This window comes from Pan troglodytes, chromosome 5, assembly GCF_028858775.2.
Source record: "Pan troglodytes isolate AG18354 chromosome 5, NHGRI_mPanTro3-v2.0_pri, whole genome shotgun sequence".
In the NCBI taxonomy this organism is placed as follows: domain Eukaryota; kingdom Metazoa; phylum Chordata; class Mammalia; order Primates; family Hominidae; genus Pan; species Pan troglodytes.
In genome coordinates, this window is record NC_072403.2 from 55,645,829 (window position 1) to 55,670,324 (window position 24,496).

The following is a 24,496-nucleotide window of genomic DNA, read 5'->3' on the forward strand; positions in this document are numbered from 1 at the left end:
TTCTAGCTGGCATTTGTGTGTACTCTTGTGCATTGATATGCACACAAACATAATTCTTACCTTGAGTTTAATTTCTTTTCTTTTTAAAAATTCCTTGGGTTTAATAAGTATCTTTCATTTCTCTTTTTTTTGGTCCTATTTAGTATAACATTTCCTCTTAGCAGAACTTCAATGGTACCCATGAGTTCTTTATATGTAATTATTTTTCTCAGTTTATTTGGGCATATTTATTGTTTGTTTGTCAACTTTCATTCCACCCTTTTCCAACAACTTAAGTTTTATCTTTTGGGTTTCAAATTATAAAACAATAGCAAAGTTGGACTACAATAAAAAGATTCAGTTTCTTCAGCTCACTTTCTTTAATAGGCAACTTAAGAATATGTCCTCCCTAGATAGCACAATGGTGAAGTTCAAATGAGAACTTGAATAGGCAAATGCGTGACCAAACTAAAATGAATTGCTGTGCTGATATTAAGAGTTCCTGACGGCCCACTGCTTGTCCATTACATAGGTCTTGATCTAGGAGTAGATTTTAACAAAAGTCACATCGAGATGTAAAAGCATTAAGCTGACTTAAGGGCCATGGACAGAAAACAGAAGGAAGTAACACTATGTTAACTAAATGTTGCTGAGGGCCTCTACTCCAGGAAGGATTTTACCTTCCAGAAGCTCTAGACTGGCCCCGCCTCCAGTGCTGACATGGCTGACTTTATCTTCAGTGTTCCATTTGGCACAGCAAGTAGCAGTGTCTCCACCCCCTATAACAGTGATGCAGCCCTTGGAAGTGGCTTTCACAATTTCATCCATGAGGGCTTTGGTTCCCTTAGCAAAGGCATCCCATTCAAATACTCCTAACGGCCCATTCCAAACAATTAGCCTTGCTTGAGCCACAACTTGAGCATGATTCTTGTTGCTCTCAGGACCACAGTCCAAACCCATCCAGCCAGGAGATATGCCAGATGCTACAGTGGCTTTTCCAACCTGAGCGTTCTCATCAAACTTGTCCCCAGTAACAAAGTCAACAGGAAAAGTAATCCTTACACCATTCTTTTGTGCTTTGGCCATGATATCTTTAACGATCTTGGCTCCCTCTTCATCAAACAGGGAAGCACCAATCTCCATGTTGTTGAGTACCTTAAGGAAGGTATAAGCCATTCCACCACCAATAATCATCTCATTGACTTTGTCCAGCATATTTTTGATAAGTTGGATCTTGTCTGCCACTTTGGCTCCACCAAGTATAGCCAGAAAGGGTCTCACTGGGTTTTCCAAGGCTTTAGCAAAGTAATCTAGTTCCTTCTTCATCAAGAATCCGGATGCTTTATGGGGCAGATGCACTCCCACCATGGAACTATGAGCGCGGTGCGCAGTGCCAAAAGCATCATTGACATAGACGTCCCCTAGCTTGGAAAGTGATGCTCGGAAGGCTTCTATTTTATCTGGCTCAGCTTTAATCTTCTTTCCAGAGGGATCTTGGCCCTTCCCTTCTTCCTCCACATGAAAGCGCAGGTTCTCCAGCAGGATGACTGAACCAGGAGCTGGATTGGCACAGGCTTTCTCCACTTCTGCGCCTACACAGTCCTTCAGGAACAGAACATCCTTGCCCAGCAAGGATTTGAGCTCAACAGCAACAGGCGCTAAGGAATATTTGTCAGGCATGGGAACACCATCAGGCCGACCTAGATGACTCATAAGAACTACTGCCTTGGCTCCATTGTCCAGGCAGTACTTGATGCTTGGGATGGAAGCCTTGATCCTCTGGTTGTTTGTAATCTGGTTCTTCTTCATGGGAACATTGAAGTCTACTCTCATGATGACTCGCTTCCCTCTAACATCCAGTTTGTCTAAAGTCAACTTCTTAGAAAGAGACATCTTGACAATATGAAGACATAGGCTGACACCTGGATCTTAATGCTGAAGAACCAACTTGCTGTTGAGGGGCTGGGTCGGTGGTGACTTCTAACGCCTTTGCCCTTGTCCCGCCCCTTTCTTCTCCTCACTGTCTCGGGCACAACAGCCACTGTTAGACTGGAAAGGAAATCTAGCTTTGTGATTGGCTCATGGTCCTGTCAATCTCGATCTGAACTGTGTTGCTAGGTGAAAATTCCAACTTCCTGGGCAGAGGGCCATGTAGTGGAATAGAAGTACCTGGCTTCGGGCGAGACTTGGGTAGGTGAAGAAACCCCAGAATAAGAATGGTTCTAAAAAAACAAGAATAGTCCTGAGGTGTGCGCCGCCTTCTGGCTCTTTTTGCCCCCACCCCACAGCTCGGTTAACAGTTGCTCTTATTATTAAAAACAAATCAAAAAGAACTCCACCTCCACCCCCGCAAACCTACATACACCTCATTCATGTCAAATCTTAACCATTTTGATATGTAAAAATCTCTGCAGTGCCAAATAAAAGGAATATTTGAAATAATGATTTTCATATGAAACCTTGCTTATTCAAGTCAGGATAGTATAGTTCTGTTTTTTCCTTGTCTTGATAAATATTTCTTTGAGGATGTGGCTTGTTGTTAGTCTTCATCTTTAGATCTATTCTAGGACGGGGTGGGAATGCTGTCATATTTTCATTACTTTGCTTCTTCCATTTTCAGACTATCATGAAAGAATGTTTGGTCACTTCTGCAGGAGAATCCCGTAAGATCATAGCAAAGAGAGTATCAGTAACAAGTGCTGAAAGTAATGGTGACATTTCTTTCAGACTACAATGTTATGATGAGGCTCCTTATTTTTTGTCTCCTCTCTGTTTGCTTTCCTACCTGCACAACTTAGAAATTGAGCTGAAAAATAAATGCATGGTTTTTATGAGGATGAAAACATATATTAGAATTGAAAGTGAGTAAGATATTCTATTTTTGGAGAAAGCAAATGTATGTGGCTAGTTGGTTTAGTAATGAAAATTGGCTTTACAGTTTTTTTCATTCTACTCCATAAGTTGAGTGAACTAAATATGTAAAATGAAGGCTTTGACAGAAATATATTTGAGGCATCTCCTATTAAGATGGCTAAAATAGAAAATAAAAACAAGTGTTGAGAAAGAAGTGGGCAAATTGGAATCCTCATTTATTGCTGATAGGAATGTCTAATGGTGCAACCACTTTAAAAAACAGTTTATCGGTTCCTCAATGTTGAACATCGAGTCAACAGCATTTAAAAGCAACCTTAAATGGTGTTAAAATATATAGTAACAGAAACTCTCATTTATTGCTCCCAGGAATGAAATATGCTACAGCCATTTTGGGAAACAGCTTGGCAATTTCTTAGAAATATGCATAGACTTACCATACAAGTCATCAATCCTATTTCTAGATATTCATCCAAGGACATCAAAAACCTGTATTCTCTCAAACTTCTGTAAACAAATGTTTAGAGCAGTTTTATTAATAATTACCAAAATTGTATATTCTTCAAGTAATAAATAAATAAACTGTGATATATCCATGCAATGGAATATTATTTTTTTTAAAAAGAAAAGAAACAAGCTATTTACTTACACAAAAGCCCTGGATAAAACTTAAATGTGTCTTACTAACTGAAAGAAGCCAGGCAAAAAAATTATGTAGTTATTGTATAATTCCATTTGTATGACATTTGAAAAAAGGCAAAACTATAGGGATGGAAAACATATCAGTGGTTGCTACATGTTAAGAGAGCATGGTCAACTATAATGGGGATACACAGGAGGAGTTTTAGTGTGGTAAACTTTTCTATGAGGTACTGGAGTGGTGGATACAACATTCTATGCACTTGTCAAAATTCATAGAATCGTACGTTGTAGAGAGTAACCTTTAATGAATGCAAATAAAAAAATATGATCCAGAGTGTTAGGGAATCGTATTATATAATGTAGCCTCTGACAGATAAGCCTAACTGTATCGTAATATATAGGAAATTTTACTACATGTGATGTGGAAATTTTACTACAGGTGATGTGGACAAAAAAAGGAAATGACTTAAGTAACTTTGCAAAAGAGGTTTTCAGTTTGTAAAACTAAAGACAAAAACAGCTGTCCATAAATATAATACTCTAGTTGGTAAGTTTGAATATCACAAGCTTATAGGTGAATAATTCTTAAACTATTTGTGTTATTAGAGATAAACAAATAATGGAAGATAATTAAAAGTTTCTCACTGTCAGGAAAATAAATTACAAATAAGCAAGAGCAGAATGAAATCTGTGGTGCTGGATTAAGAGTCTGAGATATCAGTATGAATTCATATTAAGTTCAATATACACATAGGTTGATATGGAAAATAATTACAGATATGTGTATAAATATGTGTTAATTTTCTCTTGCTACTGTAGCAAGTTGTCACAAATTTAGCTACTTGAAATAACACAATTTTGTGTTCAAAAACAATTCTGTAGGTCAGAGATTCAGGTTGGCTCTGCTGGTTTCTTGCTCTGGATTTCATAAAGTTTTGTTGGCTGGGTTTTCATTACAAGGCTCTAGGAAGAATTTACCTCTAAGCTCATTTAGGCTTTTGGCAGGATTCAGTTCCTTCCAATTATAGGACTGAGCTACCTGCTTTTGGCTGGCTGTTAATAAATCCCTAAAGGCCCTCTCAGGTTTGTAGTTTCCTGTATCTGAGAGCCAGCAATGATGCATTGAATTCTTCTTACAATTTGAATCTCTCTGATTTTCATTTGTACTCCATCTGTTTTCCACTTTCATCCAGAGAAAATTCTCTGCTGTTAAGGACTCATTTGATTAAGTTGGGCCAAACTAGATAATACAGGATAAACTCCCTAATTAAATACTGTGATATAATTATATCTGCAAAGTCTCTTTTGTCATGTAGCATCAGTATTTACAAGTTCTGGGGAATAGGACATGGACATCTTTGGTGGGCCATTATTCTGCCTACTCAAACAGGATTTTGATAAACACAAATATTTTCAAGCTCTGTTCATAAGAGGGCAGAGAAGCAGTGACTTATAAATAAATAAGTGGGGGTGGGGGAAAGGACAAAACTTCTCTACAGAGGAATTCCAAATAATGTGTGTAGACACATTCCTCTACTAGAGGTGGAGCTTAATGGACTGTTTGAATGTAGTGATAAATAGATTCTGAGTATTCAAATTATTATTCACCATGATTTACAAATACTAGATTTGAAATACCCAAAAGGAAAATATACTCTTCTGTTTTAGCACCTTTCTGTAAAGAAGATTTGCAGTGTGCTCTGCACTGAGCTAAACCACAGGGGCATTTTGTCACCACTTCCCCAAGATCTGTCTTCATGTAACAGCATCAAGCTCTGAGGACCTTTTGTCTTTCAAAATTAAAATCCTGTTACCACATATCATCCCACATAGAGGCTGAAATGTCTTCTTGACTAAATCCAGTTTTCATCTATGTTCACAGTATCAGTGTCTCTACGTTCTCCTGTTCTTGGACAGGTTTTCCAGGTTTTCTTTATGCAAATGTCCTCTGTTTCCCTCCAGGTCTTTTAAGGGCTGCTTACTTAGCTACTAGTATTTGCTCATGGTGGTGACTGATTAAAGTCTATGATGGAAAGATTTCATTATAGGTTATCCATTTTCTTTGAAAATTGAAACATGTTATGGATATAATCAATTATTCTTTCTATTAGGAAGCCTTTGAAATATTTGGGGCAGTTTAGCTTCAATTCACCTTTCCATTGACAATGATTGTAAAATATGCAAATATATATTCCATACATTATGCAGAGTTCTGGGTGCTGAAATGACTAATAATCTATAGTTATGTATATTCTCATGTACATATTGTGTCATTTTAGTCACTAATTTTTAATATTTCAAAACACACCAATCCTTCTTTTAACAATTTAAAAACAATTTTTAAATTGTTTATGAATTTGTAAATGTCCCTATTAATAATAGCAGCAAACTTCAATTTATGCATTTGAAAATGTTTCCATGAGTATTTGGGATCATTGTAAAAGGTAGACTAAGGTGGCTGTATGGTGCTATCTCTCCCTTTCAATGGCGAAAACCGCTACTCTTGCATCAACCTAATATATAACTTTTTACACAGTGCAGAATTAGTTTGAAAACAACATAATAATTCACACGATAACATTATGTATGAATTAGCCAATGCATTTGTTTTAAAGTATACTTTTTTGCATTTGTTCCTCCATCTACTTATCTATTCTTCTTCTTTTTTTCTCTTTATTATTATTATTATTATTATTGTTATACTTTAAGTTTTAGGGTACATGTGCACAATGTGCAGGTTAGTTACATATGTATACATACGCTATGCTGGTGCGCTGCACCCATTAACTCGTCATCTAGCATTAGGTATATCTCCCAATGTTATCCCTCCCCCCTGCCCCCACCCCACAACAGTCTCCAGAGTGTGATGTTCCCCTTCCTGTGTCCATGTGTTCTCATTGTTCAATTCCCACCTATGAGTGAGAATATGCGGTGTTTGGTTTTTTGTTCTTGTGATAGTTTACTGAGAATGATGATTTCCAATTTCATCCATGTCCCTACAAAGGACATGAACTCATCATTTTTATGGCTGCATAGTATTCCATGGTGTATATGTGCCACATTTTCTTAATCCAGTCTATCATTGTTGGACATTTGGGTTGGTTCCAAGTCTTTGCTATTGTGAATAATGCTGCAAGAAACATACGTGTGCATGTGTCTTTATAGCAGCATGATTTATAGTCCTTTGGGTATATACCCAGTAATGGGATGGCTGGGTCAAATGGTATTTCTAGTTCTAGATCCCTGAGGAATCGCCACACTGACTTCCACAATGGTTGAACTAGTTTACAGTCCCACCAACAGTGTAAAAGTGTTCCTATTTCTCCACATCCTCTCCAGCACCTGTTGTTTCCTGACTTTCTAATGATTGCCATTCTAACTGGTGTGAAATGGTATCTCACTGTGGTTTTGATTTGCATTTCTCTGATCACCAGTGATGGTGAGCATTTTTTCATGTGTTTTTTGGCTGCATAAATGTCTTCTTTTGAGAAGTGTCTGTTCATGTCCTTTGCCCACTTTTTGATGGGGTTGTTTGTTTTTTTCTTGTAAATTTGTTTGAGTTCATTGTAGATTCTGGATATTAGCCCTTTGTCAGATGAGTAGGTTGCGAAAATTTTCTCCCATTTTGTAGGTTGCCTGTTCACTCTGATGGTAGTTTCTTTTGCTGTGCAGAAGCTCTTTAGTTTAATGAGATCCCATTTGTCAATTTTGGCTTTTGTTGCCATTGCTTTTGGTGTTTTAGACATGAAATCCTTGCCCATGCCTATGTCCTGAATGGTAATGCCTAGGTTTTCTTCTAGGGTTTTTATGGTATTAGGTCTAACGTTTAAGTCTTTAACCCATCTTGAATTGATTTTTGTATAAGGTGTAAGGAAGGGATCCAGTTTCAGCTTTCCACATATAGCTAGCCAGTTTTCCCAGCACCATTTATTAAATAGGGAATCATTTCCCCATTGCTTGTTTTTCTCAGGTTTGTCAAAGATCAGATAGTTGTAGGTAAGTGGCGTTATTTCTGAGGGCTCTGTTCTGTTCCATTGATCTATAGCTCTGTTTTGGTACCAGTACCATGCTGGTTTGGTTACTGTAGCCTTGTAGTATAGTTTGAAGTCAGGTAGTGTGATGCCTCCAGCTTTGTTCTTTTGGCTCAGGATTGACTTGGCAATGCGGGCTCTTTTTTGGTTCCATATGAAATTTAAAGTAGTTTTTTCCAATTCTGTAAAGAAAGTCATTGGTAGCTTGATGGGGGTGGCATTGAATCTATAAATTACCTTGGGCAGTATGGCCATTTTCATAATATTGATTCTTCCTACACATGAGCATGGAATGTTCTTCCATTTGTTTGTATCCTCTTTGATTTCCTTGAGCAGTGGTTTGTAGTTCTCCTTGAAGAGGTCCTTCACATCCCTTGTAAGTTGGATTCCTAGGTATTTTATTCTCTTTGAAGCAATTGTGAATGGGAGTGCACTCATGATTTGGCACTCTGTTTGTCTGTTGTTGATGTATAAGAATGCTTGTGATTTTTGTACATTGATTTTGTATCCTGAGACTTTACTGAAGTTGCTTATCAGCTTAAGGAGATTTTGGGCTGAGACAATGGGGTTTTCTAGATATACAATCATGTCGTCTGCAAACAGGGACAATTTGACTTCCTCTTTTCCTAATTGAATACCTTTATTTCCTTCTCCTGCCTAATTGCCCTGGCCAGAACTTCCAACACTATGTTGAATAGGAGTGGTGAGAGAGGGCATCCCTGTCTTGTGCCAGTTTTCAAAGGGAATGCTTCCAGTTTTTGCCCATTCAGTATGATATTGGCTGTGGGTTTGTCATAGTAGCTCTTATTATTTTGAGATACGTCCCATCAATACCTAATTTATTGAGAGTTTTTAGCATGAAGGGTTGTTGAATTTTGTCAAAGGCCTTTTCTGCATCTGTTGAGATAATCATGTGGTTTTTGCCTTTGGTTCTGTTTATATGCTGGATTACATTTATTGATTTGCGTATATTGAACCAGCCTTGCATCCCAGGGATGAAGCCCACTTGATCATGGTGGATAAGCTTTTTGATGTGCTGCTGGATTCGGTTTGCCAGTATTTTATGGAGGATTTTTGCATGGATGTTCATCAAGGATATTGGTCTAAAATTCTCTTTTTTGGTTGTGTCTTTGCCCGGCTTTGGTATCAGGATGATGCTGGCCTCATATAATGACTTAGAGAGGATTCCGTCTTTTTCTATTGATTGGAAGAGTTTCAGGAGGAATGGTACCAGTTCCTCCTTGTACCTCTGGTAGAGTTCGGCTGTGAATCCATCTGGTCCTGGACTCTTTTTGGTTGGTAAGCTATTGATTATTGCCACAATTTCAGCTCCTGTTATTGGTCTATTCAGAGATTCAGCTTCTTCCTGGTTTAGTCTTGGGAGAGTTTATGTGTCAAGGAATTTATCCATTTCTTCTAGATTTTCTAGTTTATTTGTGTAGAGGTGTTTGTAGTATTCTCTGATGGTAGTTTGTATTTCTGTGGGATTGGTGGTGATATCCCCTTTATCATTTTTTATTGCGTTTATTTGATTCTTCTCTCTTTTTTTCTTTATTAGTCTTGCTAGCGGTCTACCAATTTTGTTGATCCTTTCAAAAAACCAGCTCCTGGATTCGTTAAATTTTTGAAGGGTTTTTTGTGTCTCTATTTCGTTCAGTTCTGCTCTGATTTTAGTTATTTCTTGCCTTCTGCTAGCTTTTGAATGTGTTTGCTCTTGCTTTTCTAGTTCTTTTAATTGTGATGTTAGGGTGTCAATTTTGGATCTTTCCTGCTTTCTCTTGTGGGCATTTAGTGCTATAAATTTCCCTCTACACACTGCTTTGAATGTGTCCCAGAGATTCTGGTATGTTGTGTCTTTGTTCTCGTTGGTTTCAAAGAACATCTTTATTTCTGCCTTCATTTTGTTATGTACCCAGTAGTCATTCAGGAGCAGGTTGTTCAGCTTCCATGTAGTTGAGCGGTTTTGAGTGAGATTCTTAATCCTGAGTTCTAGTTTGATTGCACTGTGGTCTGAGAGACAGTTTGTTACAATTTCTGTTCTTTTATATTTGCTGAGGAGAGCGTTACTTCCAAGTATGTGGTCAATTTTGGAATAGGTGTGGTGTGGTGCTGAAAAAAATGTATATTCTGTTGATTTGGGGTGGAGAGGACTGTAGATGTCTATTAGGTCCGCTTGGTGCAGAGCTGAGTTCAATTCCTGGGTATCCTTGTTGACTTTCTGTCTCGTTGATCTGTCTAATGTTGACAGTTGGGTGTTAAAGTCTCCCATTATTAATGTGTGGGAGTCTAAGTCTCTGTGTAGGTCACTCAGGCTTGCTTTATGAATCTGGGTGCTCCTGTATTGGGTGCATATATATTTAGGATAGTTAGCTCTTCTTGTTGAATTGATCTCTTTACCATTAAGTAATGGCCTTCTTTGTCTCTTTTGATCTTTGTTGGTTTAAAGTCTGTTTTATCAGAGACTAGGATTGCAACCCCTGCCTTTTTTTGTTTTCCATTTGCTTGGTAGATCTTCCTCCATCCTTTTATTTTGAGCCTATATGTGTCTCTGCCTGTGAGATGGGTTTCCTGAATACAGCACACTGATGGGTCTTGACTCTTTATCCAATTTGCCTGTCTGTGTCTTTTAATTGGAGCATTTAGTCCATTTACATTTAAAGTTAATATTGTTATGTGTGAATTTGATCCTGTCATTATGATGTTAGCTGGGGATTTTGCTCGTTAGTTGATGCAGTTTCTTCCTAATCTTGATGGTCTTTAAATTTTGGCATGATTTTGCAGTAGCTGGTACCGGTTGTTCCTTTCCATGTTTAACGCTTCCTTCAGGAGCTCTTTTAGGGCAGGCCTGGTGGTGACAAAATCTCTCAGCATTTGCTTGTCTGTAAAGTATTTTATTTCTCCTTCACTTATGAAGCTTAGTTTGGCTGGATATGAAATTCTGGGTTGAAAATTCTTTTCTTTAAGAATGTTGAATATTGGCCTCCACTCTCTTCTGCCTTGTAGAGTTTCTGCTGAGAGATCTGCTGTTAGTCTGATGGGCTTCCCTTTGAGGGCAACCTGACCTTTCTCTCTGGCTGCCCTTAACATTTTTTCCTTCATTTCAACTTTGGTGTATCTGACAATTATGTGTCTTGATGTCGCTCTTCTCGAGGAGTATCTTTGTGGCGTTCTCTGTATTTCCTGAATCTGAACGTTGGCCTGCCTTGCTAGATTGGAGAAGTTCTCCTGGATAATATCCTGCAGAGTGTTTTCCAGCTTGGTTCCATTCTCCACGTCACTTTCAGGTACACCAATCAGATGTAGATTTGGTCTTTTCACATAGTCCCATATTTCTTGGAGGCTTTGCTCATTTCTTTTTATTCTTTTTTCTCTGAACTTCCCTTCTCGCTTCATTTCATTCATTTCATCTTCCATCGCTGATACTCTTTCTTCCAGTTGATCGCATTGGCTCCTGAGGCTTCTGCATTCTTCATGTAGTTCTCGAGCCTTGGTTTTCAGCTCCATCAGCTCCTTTAAGCACTTCTCTGTATTGATTATTCTAGTTATACATTCTTCTAAATTTTTTTCAATGTTTTCAACTTCTTTGCCTTTGGTTTGAATGTCCTCCTGTAGCTCGGAGTAATTTGATCATCTGAAGCCTTCTTCTCTCAGCCTGTCAAAGTCATTCTCCATCCAGCTTTGTTCCGTTGCTGGTGAGGAACTGCATTCCTTTGGAGGAGGAGAGGCGCTCTGCTTTTTAGAGTTTCCAGTTTTTCTGCTCTGCTTTTTCCCCATCTTTGTGGTTTTATCTACTTTTGGTCTTTGATGATGGTGATGTACAGATGGGTTTTTGGTGTGGATGTCCTTTCTGTTTCTTAGTTTTCTTTCTAACAGACAGGACCCTCAGCTTCAGGTCTATTGGAGTACCGGGCCATGTGAGGTGTCAGTCTGCCCCTGCTGGGGGGTGCCTCCCAGTTAGGCTGCTTGAGGGTCAGGGGTCAGGGACCCACTTGAGGAGGCAGTCTGCCCATTCTTTGATCTCCAGCTGCGTGCTGGGAGAACCACTGCTCTCTTCAAAGCTGTCAGACAGGGACATTTAAGTCTGCAGAGGTTACTGCTGTCTTTTTGTTTGTCTGTGCCCTGCCCCCAGAGGTGGAGCCTACAGAGGCAGGCAGGCCTCCTTGAGCTGTGGTGGGCTCCACCCAGTTTGAGCTTCCCGGCTGCTTTGTTTACCTGAGCAAGCCTGGGCAATGGCGGGCACCCCTCCCCCAGCCTCGCTGCTGCCTTGCAGTTTGATCTCAGACTGCTGTGCTAGCAATCAGCGAGACTCTGTGGGAATAGGACCCTCCGAGCCAGGTGCAGGATATAATCTCCTGGTGCGCCGTTTTTTAAGCCCATCAGAAAAGTGCAGTATTCGGGTGGGAGTGACCCGATTTTCCAGGTGCCGTCTGTCACCACTTCCTTTGACTAAGAAAGGGAACTCCCTGACCCCTTACGCTTCCCGAGTGAGGCAATGCCTCACCCTACTTCAGCTCATGCACGGGTGTGCACACCCACTGACCTGCGCCAACTGTCTGGCACTCCCTAGTGAGATGAACCTGGTACCTCAGATGGAAATGCAGAAATCACCCATCTTCTGCGTCGCTCACGCTGGGAGCTGTAGACCGGAGCTGTTCCTATTTGGCCATCTTGGCTCCTCCCCTTACCTATTCTTCTAACATAGTTCTGTTGCATAAATTTTAAGCAAATTTTACTCTCTTTACATTTTGTTTTTATAATCTAATTTTTTTGAAGATAAAAGGAATCATGGAAATATGGCTAAAATTAAATAGCTAAGTTACCCAATCACAAATAGGTAATTTTTAGGACTTTTGTGTATTGAATTCCTACAGATCTCTGTTATTGATTATTAATTGATGTAAGCACTGAATAGGACAAACTCAATGTGACGTCTAAGATAAGAATTTTAATGTTATTACAATAAAGTTAATGAGACATAAGTTCTAAAAATATATATAATAATGTATATAATAATACAAATCATTACCAGTTCAAACTAATCCTAGGGGAGGATTGATGTATTGCTAAGATTAGGTTTTATTTTCCTTAGGGAGTCCAAATTAGATCAGTAGATGCAGTCATCCTGAACAAGAAAATTGTGTTATAAAAGTTATAATTTAAAAGGGTGTTTCAAGAGGGAACATTTTAATTAAAATTTTAATAAAAGAGATTGGAAGCTAGAGAGTTTAATTCACACTGATAAGTTATGTTAGAGTTATTTTTAACTAATGAATAACCTGTGATTATTTTTCTAAAGACATTCCAAAAACTTTTCAATTTAGCTTTAAATATATTTTATTATTCTAAAATAAAATAATGAATTACTTCGTTAAAACCAAAACAATTTTAAGTATCAGCTTGTCTTCTAATACTGAAACTCAGGACATTCACATTACTATATGTTTTTTTTCTATTACCCCCTAGCTCAAAAATTTCTGTAGAAAATAGAAGTATGGGATACCTCTTGAGAAATGAATGGTCCATTGAATTTTAATAAAAGATATCTTTTTATTTATTAAGGCTACTACTTAATCATAGTTATGACCTATCTAATTGTGGCTTGCATTATGCAAAGCATATTTATAATTTAAATAATTATATTAGTTGGTTAACTTTCGATACAGTCAAAATATTTGCCTGATACTATTTATTGGAGTTTCATCTATTATAACATATTGAGGATAACACTGTGATCGAGAAAGGGTATAGGTGAGAAAGGAGACAGCTGTAGTTTGCATAAGCTCTAATCTAAAAGAAAGACAAATGATAAAAATGTGTCTTTGTATCTCCAACATTAACTAGGGGAGTTGGGACAGTTACTGGATAAATTCAGTATAGGCGATAAGAATAATTGACAAACTAGCTTAATGGAAATATTTGGAAGAATATATACATTCCAAAAATATGGCCAGACATCACTGACTTCTGTATAAGATGAAGACCTGTAAAATAGATTCTAGTTCTCAGTCTCTTACCTAGTTTTGGAGATTCCAATGTGAGACAGGGAATTATATGGAACTCCTTTTAGCAACCACCAAAACCTATGGGAGGCCCATGGGAGCCTAAGGTTTTTGAATTCTTGCATTCTTGGGAGGCAGAAAGTGGCCTTCAGTGGAAGTCCACAAACCAAGAAGAGAGATTGAGTTGCTGTAGAGGATATTTGTTGCACTGTTTCTCCCTCCATTGTATGCACTTGAAATCAAGCCTATCCATGAGTGTGATCAGGATGGAGTTAATTGGAGCAGCAGTTGGAAAGGGTATGTCTTGTGAACTTTGATGGGCTAAGTCCTGGGCAGTCTTAAAATTTTGATGTTATAATTCAGTAAAAATAAAGTGTCAAGAAAAAAGGAAAAAAGAAAAAAAGTGAAAAGACAAATAAAAGAGAAGAAAGAGAAAGAAACTAAAAAAGTGAAAAGACAAATAAAAGAGATGAAAGAGAAAGAATCTTGGATAAAAAGCTTGAAACCAGTGCTTTGGGGACCAGTTTGAAATCTCTCTTTCTTTTATTGTTCCAATTGTAGAGTTCTACAGAGGCGATACTGGAGCCAGGCTGGGGTGAAGCCCCAAGAACAATAATTATGCTTAGGTCTGGCAGGCTCTAGCTCTCAGCTGATAATCTAGGAAAGAAGCTATTGAAGTAGACATACTGTAATATTTCCTGGAGGACAGACAATATCTATGCTGGAAGTGGGAACAGGGAGCAGGAAATCATGCGCTATATCATAAGAGGCTCTTTCAATGTTTATTTTCCTCCAATTTCAATACACACACATAAATTTAGTTAGCACTTGAGGCTTGGCTTACCCTGCAGATTGGTAATAAAGACAATAAAGGTATTTATAAGGAGAAAAATTCAACATGTCTGAGGAGCTTCAGCATTATGAGTGAAAGCTAACAGATAACAAAATATATCTAAGGAAGCAAAATTCATAGCTTAACACAAGATTTAAATAAATGAAAAAAGTCTTAAATAATTACAATGGAAATACGAAGGACAATGAAGCCATTATAAAGCATAACCACTTCAACATATTGGATACAAAAAATGTTGAAATATGTAACTTAAATGGATAGATTGCATGGTAAAATAAAAGCTTTTAAAATAATGAATGAGTGATCAGATAATTTGTGGATGAATTCTTGCATAACACACCAGAAAAGGGCCAAGAGAAAGTGAATGAGGACGAAGTTAAGGTGTGAGGAAATTAAAATTTGTAACAATATTAATATCTATCACAGAGAAGGCATAAAAGGAGAAAATATATAAAATGAAGATGATTAAGGTTTTAACAAATAACATCATATAATGGAATAAAAAATCAGATCTCAGGTTCAAAGTGTTCATAACATGATATGCAGAATAGCCAATATTTGAAACAAATTCACACTCTAGAAACACTACAATACATTTTAGGAACATTAACACCGAGAACATATAGTTTTCTTAAGTTTCCAAGATAGAAAAGCAGATCACTGCAAGGGAAAAGATTCAGATTGAGAGCCCACAACAGGGTAACTATAGTCAATAACTTAATTTTACATTTTAGAATAACCATTATAAAAGAGTGTAATTGTATTGTTTGTAACACAAATGATACATGCTTGAGGGGATGGACACTCCATTCTCCACGATGTGATTATTTCATAAATGCTTGAGGGTATGGACACTCCATTCTCCATGATGTGATTATTTCATAAATGCTTGAGGGTATGGACACTCCATTCTCCATGATGTGATTATTTCACATTGCATGCCTGTATCAAAACATCTCATGTATCCCACAAATATACACACTTACTATGTACTGACAAAAATTAAAAATTAAAAAAATTGAATTAAATACAAACATTTCCACAATTAGCAAAAACAATTTTTAACCTAAATTTTATATCTAGCTAATGTATAATTTAAATGGGAGAGTTAATTAAAAGTATTTCAAATCATAAAGAATATCAGAATTTTTGTCTCACTGGGAGACAAAAGAAGCTTTTTAAAAAAATAAATAAAAACAAAAGACCAACTCTGGGTAATTTTATTCAAATAGGAGGAAATTTAAGTGCAGAACAAATCAATAAGTTTGGAAAACTAAGCATGACTAAAAATTCTAGTAAAGTTAATTGTCCAGATAAGTAATCATCACAGTTTTTAGAGTATTTATTGTTGTTTTAAATCATAATTTGATTTTTATAATATTGCCTTGTCTCAGATGAGACTTTGGACTGTGGACTTTTGGGTTAATGCTAAAATGAGTTAAGACTGTGGGCTGGGTGCAGTGGCTCACACCTGTAATCCCAGCGCTTTGGGAGGCCTAGGCTGGTGGATTTCCTGAGCTCAGGAGTTCAAGACCAGCCTGGGCAACAGGATGAAACCCCATCTCTACTAAAATATAAAAAATCAGCCAGGTGTGGCAGTATGCTCCTGTAGTCCCAGCTACTAGAGAGGCCGAAGCAGGAGAATTGCTTGAACACAGGAGGCAGAGGTTGCAGTGAGCCAAGATCACGGCACTGCACTCCAGCCTGGGTGACAGAGCAAGACTGTCTCCAAAAAACAACAACAACAACAACAACAACAAAAAACTGGGGAGGCATGGTTGGTTTGGTTTGGAAATGTGAGCACATGAAATTTGGAGGGGCCGGGGTGGAGTGATATGTTTTGGCTGTGTCTTCACCAAATCTCAACTTGAATTGTATCTCCCAGAATTCCTACATGTTGTTGGGGGACCCAGGGGGAGGTAATTGAATCATGGGGGCCGTTCTTTCCCATTCTATTCTCACAATAGTAAATAAGTCTTATGCGATCTGATGGGTTTATCAAGGGTTTCCACTTTTGCTTCTTCCTCATTTTCTCTTGCTGCTGACACATAAGAAGTGCCTTTCGCCTCCCGCCATGATTCTGAGGCCTCCCCAGCCATGTGGAACTGTAAGTCCAATTAAACCTCTTTTTCTTCCCAGTCTTGGGTAGGTCTTTATCAGTAGCATGAAAATAGACTAATACAGGCATATTTCAGACACACTTTGTTTTTTTCAAATTTTAACTTCTCTGAAATCAGGACGCACCTGGCAATGAAGTGAGTTACAGATATGAATAGAATCTACTATTCATTCTAGTAAGAAGACATGGAAAATTTTGTTCAATTTGTCTTGGTTTCACTTTTCTGTTGGCAATATATGTAAAATATACCTTTCATTATCCTATGTACAGAATTCTGGGTGCTGAGATGACCAATAATCTATATTAATATAAGCAAATTTAATCAATTATTTTAGGAACAAAATAGACTAATCCTTTAGTAAATATGAATACTTACTTTTAATGAAACAATTAATATTCCATTTAAAGCTATTAATGTAAAGTTTAAAAAAATTGCATTCTAAAAAATTTTTATTTTTTTTAAATTAACGCCTTAGGATTTATTTTAGATTGCCATTGATAGCTCATTAGTCTTTTTAAAGCATCATTTATTCCTTTGCTCTGTCTTTTTTTAAGCTTTTATTTTAGGTTCAGGAGTGCATGTGCAAGTTTGTTATATAGGTAAATTGCATGTCATGGAGTTTTGCAGTACAGATTATTTTATCACCCAGGTAATAAGCATGATGCCCAATAGGTGGCTTTTCATTCTTCACCTTCTTCCAACCCTCCACCCTTAAGTAGGCCTCAGTGTTTCTTGTTCCCTTCTTTGTTCCATGAGTACTCAATGTTTAGATCCCACTTCAAAGTGAGAGCCTGCAGTATTTGTTTTTCTGTTCCTGCATTAGTTTGCTTAGGATAATGGCCTCTAGCTCCATCCACATTGCTATAAAGGCAGCTAGAAAGAAGGGGCAGGTCACCTACACAGGGACCTTATGCTAACAGCAGAACCTTCAGCAGAAACCCTACATGCCAGAAGAGATTGGGAGCCTAGTCAACATTCTTAAAAAAAGAAGTTCCAACCAAGAATTTCACATCCAGACAAACTAAACTTCGTAAGCAAAGGAGAAATAAAATCCTTTTCAGACAAGAAAATGTTAAGAAAATTTGTTACCACTATATTTGCCTTACAAGAGGTCCTTAAAAATTGAAAAATAACTTCTATATGTCTGCATAATTGTCTTGCAATAGACAGGAGTCTTATTTTCCTGTTTGACTTTGTATTTTTACAGAGCTCAAAACTTTCAGTAAGACAGCCAGGCGCGGTGGCTGATGCCTGTAATCCCAGCACTTTGGGAGGCCGAGGTGGGCGGATCACGAGGTCAGGAGATCAAGACCATCCTGGCTAACACAGTGAAACCCTGTCTCTACTAAAAATATAAAAAATTAGCTGGGCATGCTGGCGGGCACCTGTAATTCCAGCTACTCGGGAGGCAGAGGCAGGAGAATGGCGTGAACCCGGGAGGCGGAGCTTGCAGTGAGCTGAGATCATGCCACTGCACTCCAGCCTGGGTGCGGAGCAAGACTCCATCTCAAAAAAAAAAAAAGAAAAGCTTTCAGTAGGACATAAAAGATTATGACTAGGGCAACCAATTACTGAGTTTTCATAAAACAAATCTTTTCATTAGTCTAGGGTTAATGTTTAATTACAGTTGTAATATATCCAATAGCAGTCTCCATAATAAAAACCATGTTTTATAATTTTTAATAATTTTATAATGTTTACATGCATAAACATTTTATGTTTTATAATTAATTATATTTAATTGATTAATTTTCAATATCTTTAAAGTTTTGCAGTGTAATCTACCATGTGGTTTAATCTATAATAATATGCTGAAAATAACACTGCCACAGAGAAGGGGTAGAGGCTGGAGTTGAGAGGGTTGTAGTCTGTTTCCTCCCTCTGACAGTGATCCTGGCATATGCCATGAGATTCCTGTGCTGCTGAAATACTCCATGATTGAAAGGCTGTGGTCATAAAGAGGGGAGTGGGAAATATTAGTTTGTCTCACATTTTTGAGATATGTGAGCTATGTACCATATTAATCACATTTGGGTTCTGATATGGGTTGGCTGTGTCTCCACCCAAATCTCATCTTGCATTATAGCTCCCAAAATTCCCACATGTCATGGCAGGGACCCATTGGGAGGTAATTGAATCATGGGGTTGGTTCTTTCCCATGTTGTTCTCGTGACAGTGAATAAGTCTCACGAGATTTGATGGTTTCATAAAGGGAAGTTCCCCTGCACAGGCTCTTTTTGCCTGCCACCATGCAAGAGGTGACTTTGCTCCTCCTTTGCCTTCCACCATGATTGTGAGGTGTCCCTGGCCATGTGGAACTTTGAGCCATTTAAACCTCTTTCCTTTATAAATTACCCAGTCTCGGGTATGTCTTTATTAGCAGTGTGAGAACACACTAATACACGTTCTCACAAATTATTTTAATTTTTGAAGCAACTTGAATCTTTCTCTTATGGGGGAGGTAATTTGTACCCAGATCAATCAAAGAAATCACTGTCTATGGCAGCTATAGCTTTACAAAATGTATTTCTTAAATAATAAGACTTGAAAATTAAAATTACTCCTTGATCCATGGGTTGCAGAATTGGTGTTGTGTTAGTAGGCATGAAAACAGTATTAATCTCCTTGTACAACTCCATCAGAGCTCTTGGGTAACCAGGTGCATTGTCAATGACCAGTAACATTTTGAAAGCAATATTATTTTGTCAGTATTCTGTCTCAACAGTGGGCTTAAAATATTCAGAAAAATATGCAGTAAAAAAATGTTCTGGGCTGGGCGCGGTGGCTCATGCCTGTAATCCCAGCACTTTGGGAGGCCGAGGCAGTTGAATCATGAGGTCAGGAGTTCCAGACCAGCCTGGCCAACATGGTGAAACCCTGTCTCTACTAAAAATACAAAAATTAGCTGGGCGTGGTGGCGTGTGCCTGTAATCCCAGGTACTCGGAAGGCTGAGGCAGGAGAATCGTTGGAACCCAGGAGGCGGAAGTTGCAGTGAGCTGAGATCGCGCCACTTCACTTCAGCCTGGGCGACAGAGCAATACTCCATCTTGAAAAAAAAAAAAAAAATTCTGGAAGACAGCTGCTTAGAAGCAGCTGTAGTCTGCAGCTCTCATGGAGAAGAACGAAAATTTCGAGTGAATTCTACACCTTCAACTGAGGTAACCAGGTTAACCAGGTTCTGGCTTTGGGACTGACTAGGTGGTCAGCATGATCCACAGAGAGTGAGGAAAAGTAGGGTGGGGTGATGGTCCACCCAGGAGTGTCATGGAATCAGGGGAACCCCTACCCCTAGCTAAGGGAGGTGGTGAGTGATTGTTTGACCTGGGCCAGGAAACCACATGTTTCTCATGGATCTTTTCAGCCCATGGATGAAGAGATCCCCTTGTGAGCCCATACCACCAGGGCATTAGGTCCAAAGCACAGAGCTGGGCAGACTCTTGGCAGTTGCTCAGGCACACACAGAGACCCAGGAATTTTTGCAAACTCAGGCCCCTGGAATTCTGATGAGGCAGATCTGTCCATTTCCCTAGGAAAGGGGCTGAAGTCTGGGAGCCAAGTGGCGTTGTTCAGCAGGCCCTGCTCCCAAGTTAAGACCCACTGGCTTGGAATTCCAGCTGGCCAGAGGCAGCAGGCTGGATACTGCATGAGATGTTCGAGTTCCCTGGAGGAGGGGCAGCTGCTATCTTTGCAGCCTGAGTTTGCTGTTTTGGCCTGCCAGCTCCAGGGAGTCTGGGTGGTCCAAACCAGGAGCAATTCCCCAGAGCAGAGCACAGCTGCTGTGGCAGATCATGGCCAGACTGCTTCTTTTTGTTGTTGTTGTTGGAGTCTCACTCTGTTGCCCAGGCTGGAGTGCAGTGGCACTATCTTGGCTCACTGCAACTTCCACTTCCAGGATTCAAGCCATTCTTCTGCTTCAGCCTCCCGAGTAGCTGGGACTACAGGTGCCCGCCACCACACCCAGCTAATTTTTGTATTTTTAATAGAGACAGGGTTTCACCATATTGGCCAGGCTGATCTTGAACTCCTGACCTTGTGATCCACCCACCTTGGCCTCCCAAAGTGGTGGAATTACAGGCGTGAGCCACCACGCCAGGCCCAGACTGCTTCTTTAAGTGAGACCCCAATCCATCCCTCCTCAATGGGCAGGGCCTCCCTTCAATAATTTTAGCAACTCCAGCCAATGTTTCATGGAAAGAACTCTGATCTTTCTGGGTGGAGTCCCTCAGGGGAGGGGTGGCCGTGGTCTTCACAGTTCAGTGACTTACCCTTTCCTGACTGCTGGATCTGGAGAGTTCAGGTGGTCTGGAGGAGGGGGCTTTCCCCCAGCGCAGCATACCTACTCCACCAATGGGCTGCCAGACTGCTTCTTTAAGTGGGTCCCTGATCCCATGCTTTCTGACTGAGTGAGACCTCCCAACAGGGATCTCCAGGCACTTCTTGTAATAGCATTCGGGGCGGCATCGGTTGGTGCCCCTCTGAGATGGAGCTCTGGGAGGAAGGAACAGGCTGCCATCTGTACTCTTTTGCAGCTTCACTGGTAATACCTCCAGGTGCAGGGGATACCCGGGTGATTAAAGCCTGGAGTGGGCCCCCAGCCAACCACAGCAACCCTACAGAAGAGGCAGAAGAGAAGTCTGACTGCTAAAAGAAAAACAAACAAATAGAAATCAACAACAATAGCAGCATCAACAAAAAAGACACCACAAAAACCCCTTTCAAAGGTCAGCAACCTTAAAGATCAAAGACAGATAAGCCCACAAAGATGAGAAAGAATCAATATAAAAATGCTGAAAATTCAAGAAGCCGGAGTGCCTCTTCTCCTCCAAATGATCACAGCACCTCTTCAGCAAGGGCATAGAACTAGGCTGAGGCTGAGATGGCTTAATTGACAGAAATAGGCTTCAGACTGTGGGTAATAATGAACTTCACTGAGCTAAAGGAGCATGTTCTAACCCAATGGACAGAAGCTAATAATAATGATATAAAATTACAGGAGATGATAACCAGAATAGCCAGTTTAGGGAGGAATATAAATGACCTGATGGAGCAGAAAAACACAACAAAACTTCACAGTGCAATCATAAGTATCAACAGCCAAATAGGCCAGGTGGAGGAAAGAATCTCAGAGCTTGAAGACTGTCTTTCTGAAATAAGACAAGCAGAAAAGAATAGAGAAAAAAGAATGAAAAGTCATGAACAAAACCTCTGAGAAATATGAGATTATGTAAAAAAAAAAAAAAAAAAAAAAAAACCTGTGACTGATTGGAGTACCTGAAAGAGACGGGGAGAACAAAACCACGTTGGAAAACATACTTCAGGATATCATCCAGGAGGACTTCAACCTAGCAAGACAGGCCAACACTCAAATTCAGGAAATCCAGAGAAGTCCAGTAAGATACTCCATGAGATCAACCCCAAGACACCTAATTCTCAGATTCTCCACAGTTGAAATGAAAGAAAAAATGTTAAGGGCAGCCAAAGAGAAAGGCTAGGTCACCTACAAACGGAAACCCATCAGACTAACAGCAGACCTCTCAGCAGAAACTCTGTAAGCCAGAAGAGATTGAGGGCCAATATTCAACATTCTGAAATAAAAGAATGTCCAACCCAGAATTTTGTGTCTGGCCAAACTAAGCTTCCTAAGTGAAGGAGAAATAAGATTGTTTTCAGACAAGCAAATGCTGAGGAAGTCCATCACCACCAGGCCTGCCTTGTAAGAGCTCCTGAAGGAAGCACTAAATATGGAATAGAAAAACTGTTACCATCCACTACAAAAACACACTGAAGTACACAGACAGTGACACTATGAAGCAACTGCATAAATAAGTCTGCACAATAACCAGCTAGCATCATGGTGACAGGAACAAATTAACACATAACAATACTAACCTTGTAGGTAAATGGGCTGAATGCCACAATTAAAAGACACAGAATGGCAAACTGGATAAACAGTCAAGACCCATCAGTGCGATGTATTCAAGAGACCCATCTCACCTCATGTGCAAACGCACACAAAGGCTCAAAATAAAGGGATGGAGGAGAATTTAGGAAGCAAATGGAAAACAGAAAAAAGCAGGGGTTGCAATCCTAATTTCTGACAAAACAGACTTTAAACCAACAAAATTCAAAAAAGACAAAGAAGAGCACTACATAATGGTAATGGGTTCAATTCATCAAGAAGAGCTAAATATCCTAAATATATATGCACCCAACACATAAGCACCCAGACTCACAGAGCAAGTCCCTAGAGACTTTCAAAGAGACTTAGACTTCTACACAATAATAGTGGGAGACTTTGATACCCCACTGACAATATTAGACAGATCATTGGGACAGAAAATTAACAAAGATATTCAGGACCTGAACTCAGTTCTGGATTAAGTGCACCTGATAGATATCTACAGAACTCTCCACCCAAATTCAACAGAATATACGTTTTCTCATTGCCACATGGCACTTACTCTAAAATTGATCACATAATTGGAAGCAAAACACTTCTCAGCAAATGCAAAAGAACTAAAATCATAACAGCCTCTCAGACCACAGCACAATCAAATTAGAAACTCACTGAAAACCACACAACTACGTAGAAATTGAACAACCTTCTCTTGAAATACAAATGGGCAGTCATTAACCCTTAAAGTTCCAAAATGATTTCCTTTGACTCCATGTCTCACATCCAGGTCATGCTGATTCAAGAGGTGGGCTTCCATGGCCTTGGGCAGCTCTGCCCCTGTGACTTTGCAGGGTACATCCCCTCTCCCAGCCACTTTCACGAGCTCACATTGAGTGTCTGCACATGCTCTCTTGCCTGCCACCATATAAGATATGCCCTTGCTCCTCCTTGGCCTTCTGCAATAATTGTGAGGCCTTCTCAGTCATGTGGAACTGAGTCCATTAAACCTCTTTTTCTTTATAAATTACCCAGTTTGAATATTTCTTCGTAGCAATATGAAAATGGACTAATACACATACCTCAAAATAATAACAGCCATATATGACAAAACCACAACCAATATCATACTGAGTGGGCAAAAGCTGGAGGCATTCCTCTTGAAAACTGGCACAAGGCATGGATGCCCTCTCTCACCACTCCTATTCAACATAGTTTTGAAAGTTCAGGCCAGGGCAATCTGGCAAGGGAAGGAAATAAAGCATATTCAAATGGAAAGAAAGACAGTCAAATTATCTTTGCAGATAACATGATCCTATATCTAGGAAACCCTATTGTCTCAGCCCAAAAGCTTCTTAAGCTGATAAGGAAATTCAGCAGTCCCAGGATACAAAATCACTGTGCAAAAATTGCTGCCATTCCTATACACACCAAGAACAGGCAAGCAGAGAGCCAAATCATAAATGAGCTCCCATTTACAATTGCTACAAAGAGAATAAAATACCTAGGAATACAGCTAACATGGGAAGTGAAGGACCTCTTCAAGGAGAACTACAAACCACTGCTCTGGGAAATCAGAGAGGACACAAACAAATGGAAAATCATTTTATGCTCATGGATAAAAAGAAACAGTATCATGAAAATGGCCATACTGCCCAAAGTAATTTATAGATTAAATGCTATTCCCATTTAACTACCATTTTACATTCTTCACAGAATTAGAAATAAACTATGGAACCGAAAAAGAGCTCATATAACCAAGATAATCCTAAGCAAAAAGAACAAAGCTGGAGGCATCATGCTACCCAACTTCAAACTATACTACAAGGCTACAGTAACCAAAACAGCATGGTATCAGTACAAAAACAGACACATAGACCAATGGAACAGAATAGAGAACTCAGAAATAAGACTGCACATCTACTACCATCTGATTTTTAACAAACCTGACAAAATTAAGCAATAGGGAAATAATTCCCTATTTAATAAATGGTGCTGGGAGAACAGGCTAGCCATATGCAGGAAATTGAAACTAGATCCCTTCCTTACACCTTATGCAAAAATTAACTCAAGGTGGTTTAAAGACTTAAATGTAAAACCCAAAACT

The 24,496-nt window shown here is 39.1% G+C and overlaps 1 protein-coding gene and 1 long non-coding RNA gene across 4 annotated transcripts in view; one reads left to right on the plus strand and one right to left on the minus strand.

Moving 5' to 3' along the window:
- Positions 1-344: 344 nt before the first annotated feature.
- Positions 345-1,996, minus strand: PGK2 (phosphoglycerate kinase 2). The gene is given in 1 exon segment (NM_001328313.1): positions 345-1,996. A coding segment is annotated over 1 exon segment (1,254 nt). The 5' UTR covers positions 1,873-1,996; the 3' UTR covers positions 345-618.
- Positions 1,997-2,064: 68 nt separating this feature from the next.
- Positions 2,065-24,496, plus strand: part of LOC107975161 (uncharacterized) — a 67,966-nt gene continuing 45,534 nt past the window's right edge. For all 3 annotated transcript variants that reach the window (XR_008548520.2, XR_008548518.2, XR_008548519.2), the window contains exons 1-2: positions 2,065-2,169; positions 16,429-16,482. This is a non-coding gene — a long non-coding RNA (uncharacterized LOC107975161). The remainder of the gene's footprint in view (positions 2,170-16,428; positions 16,483-24,496) is intronic.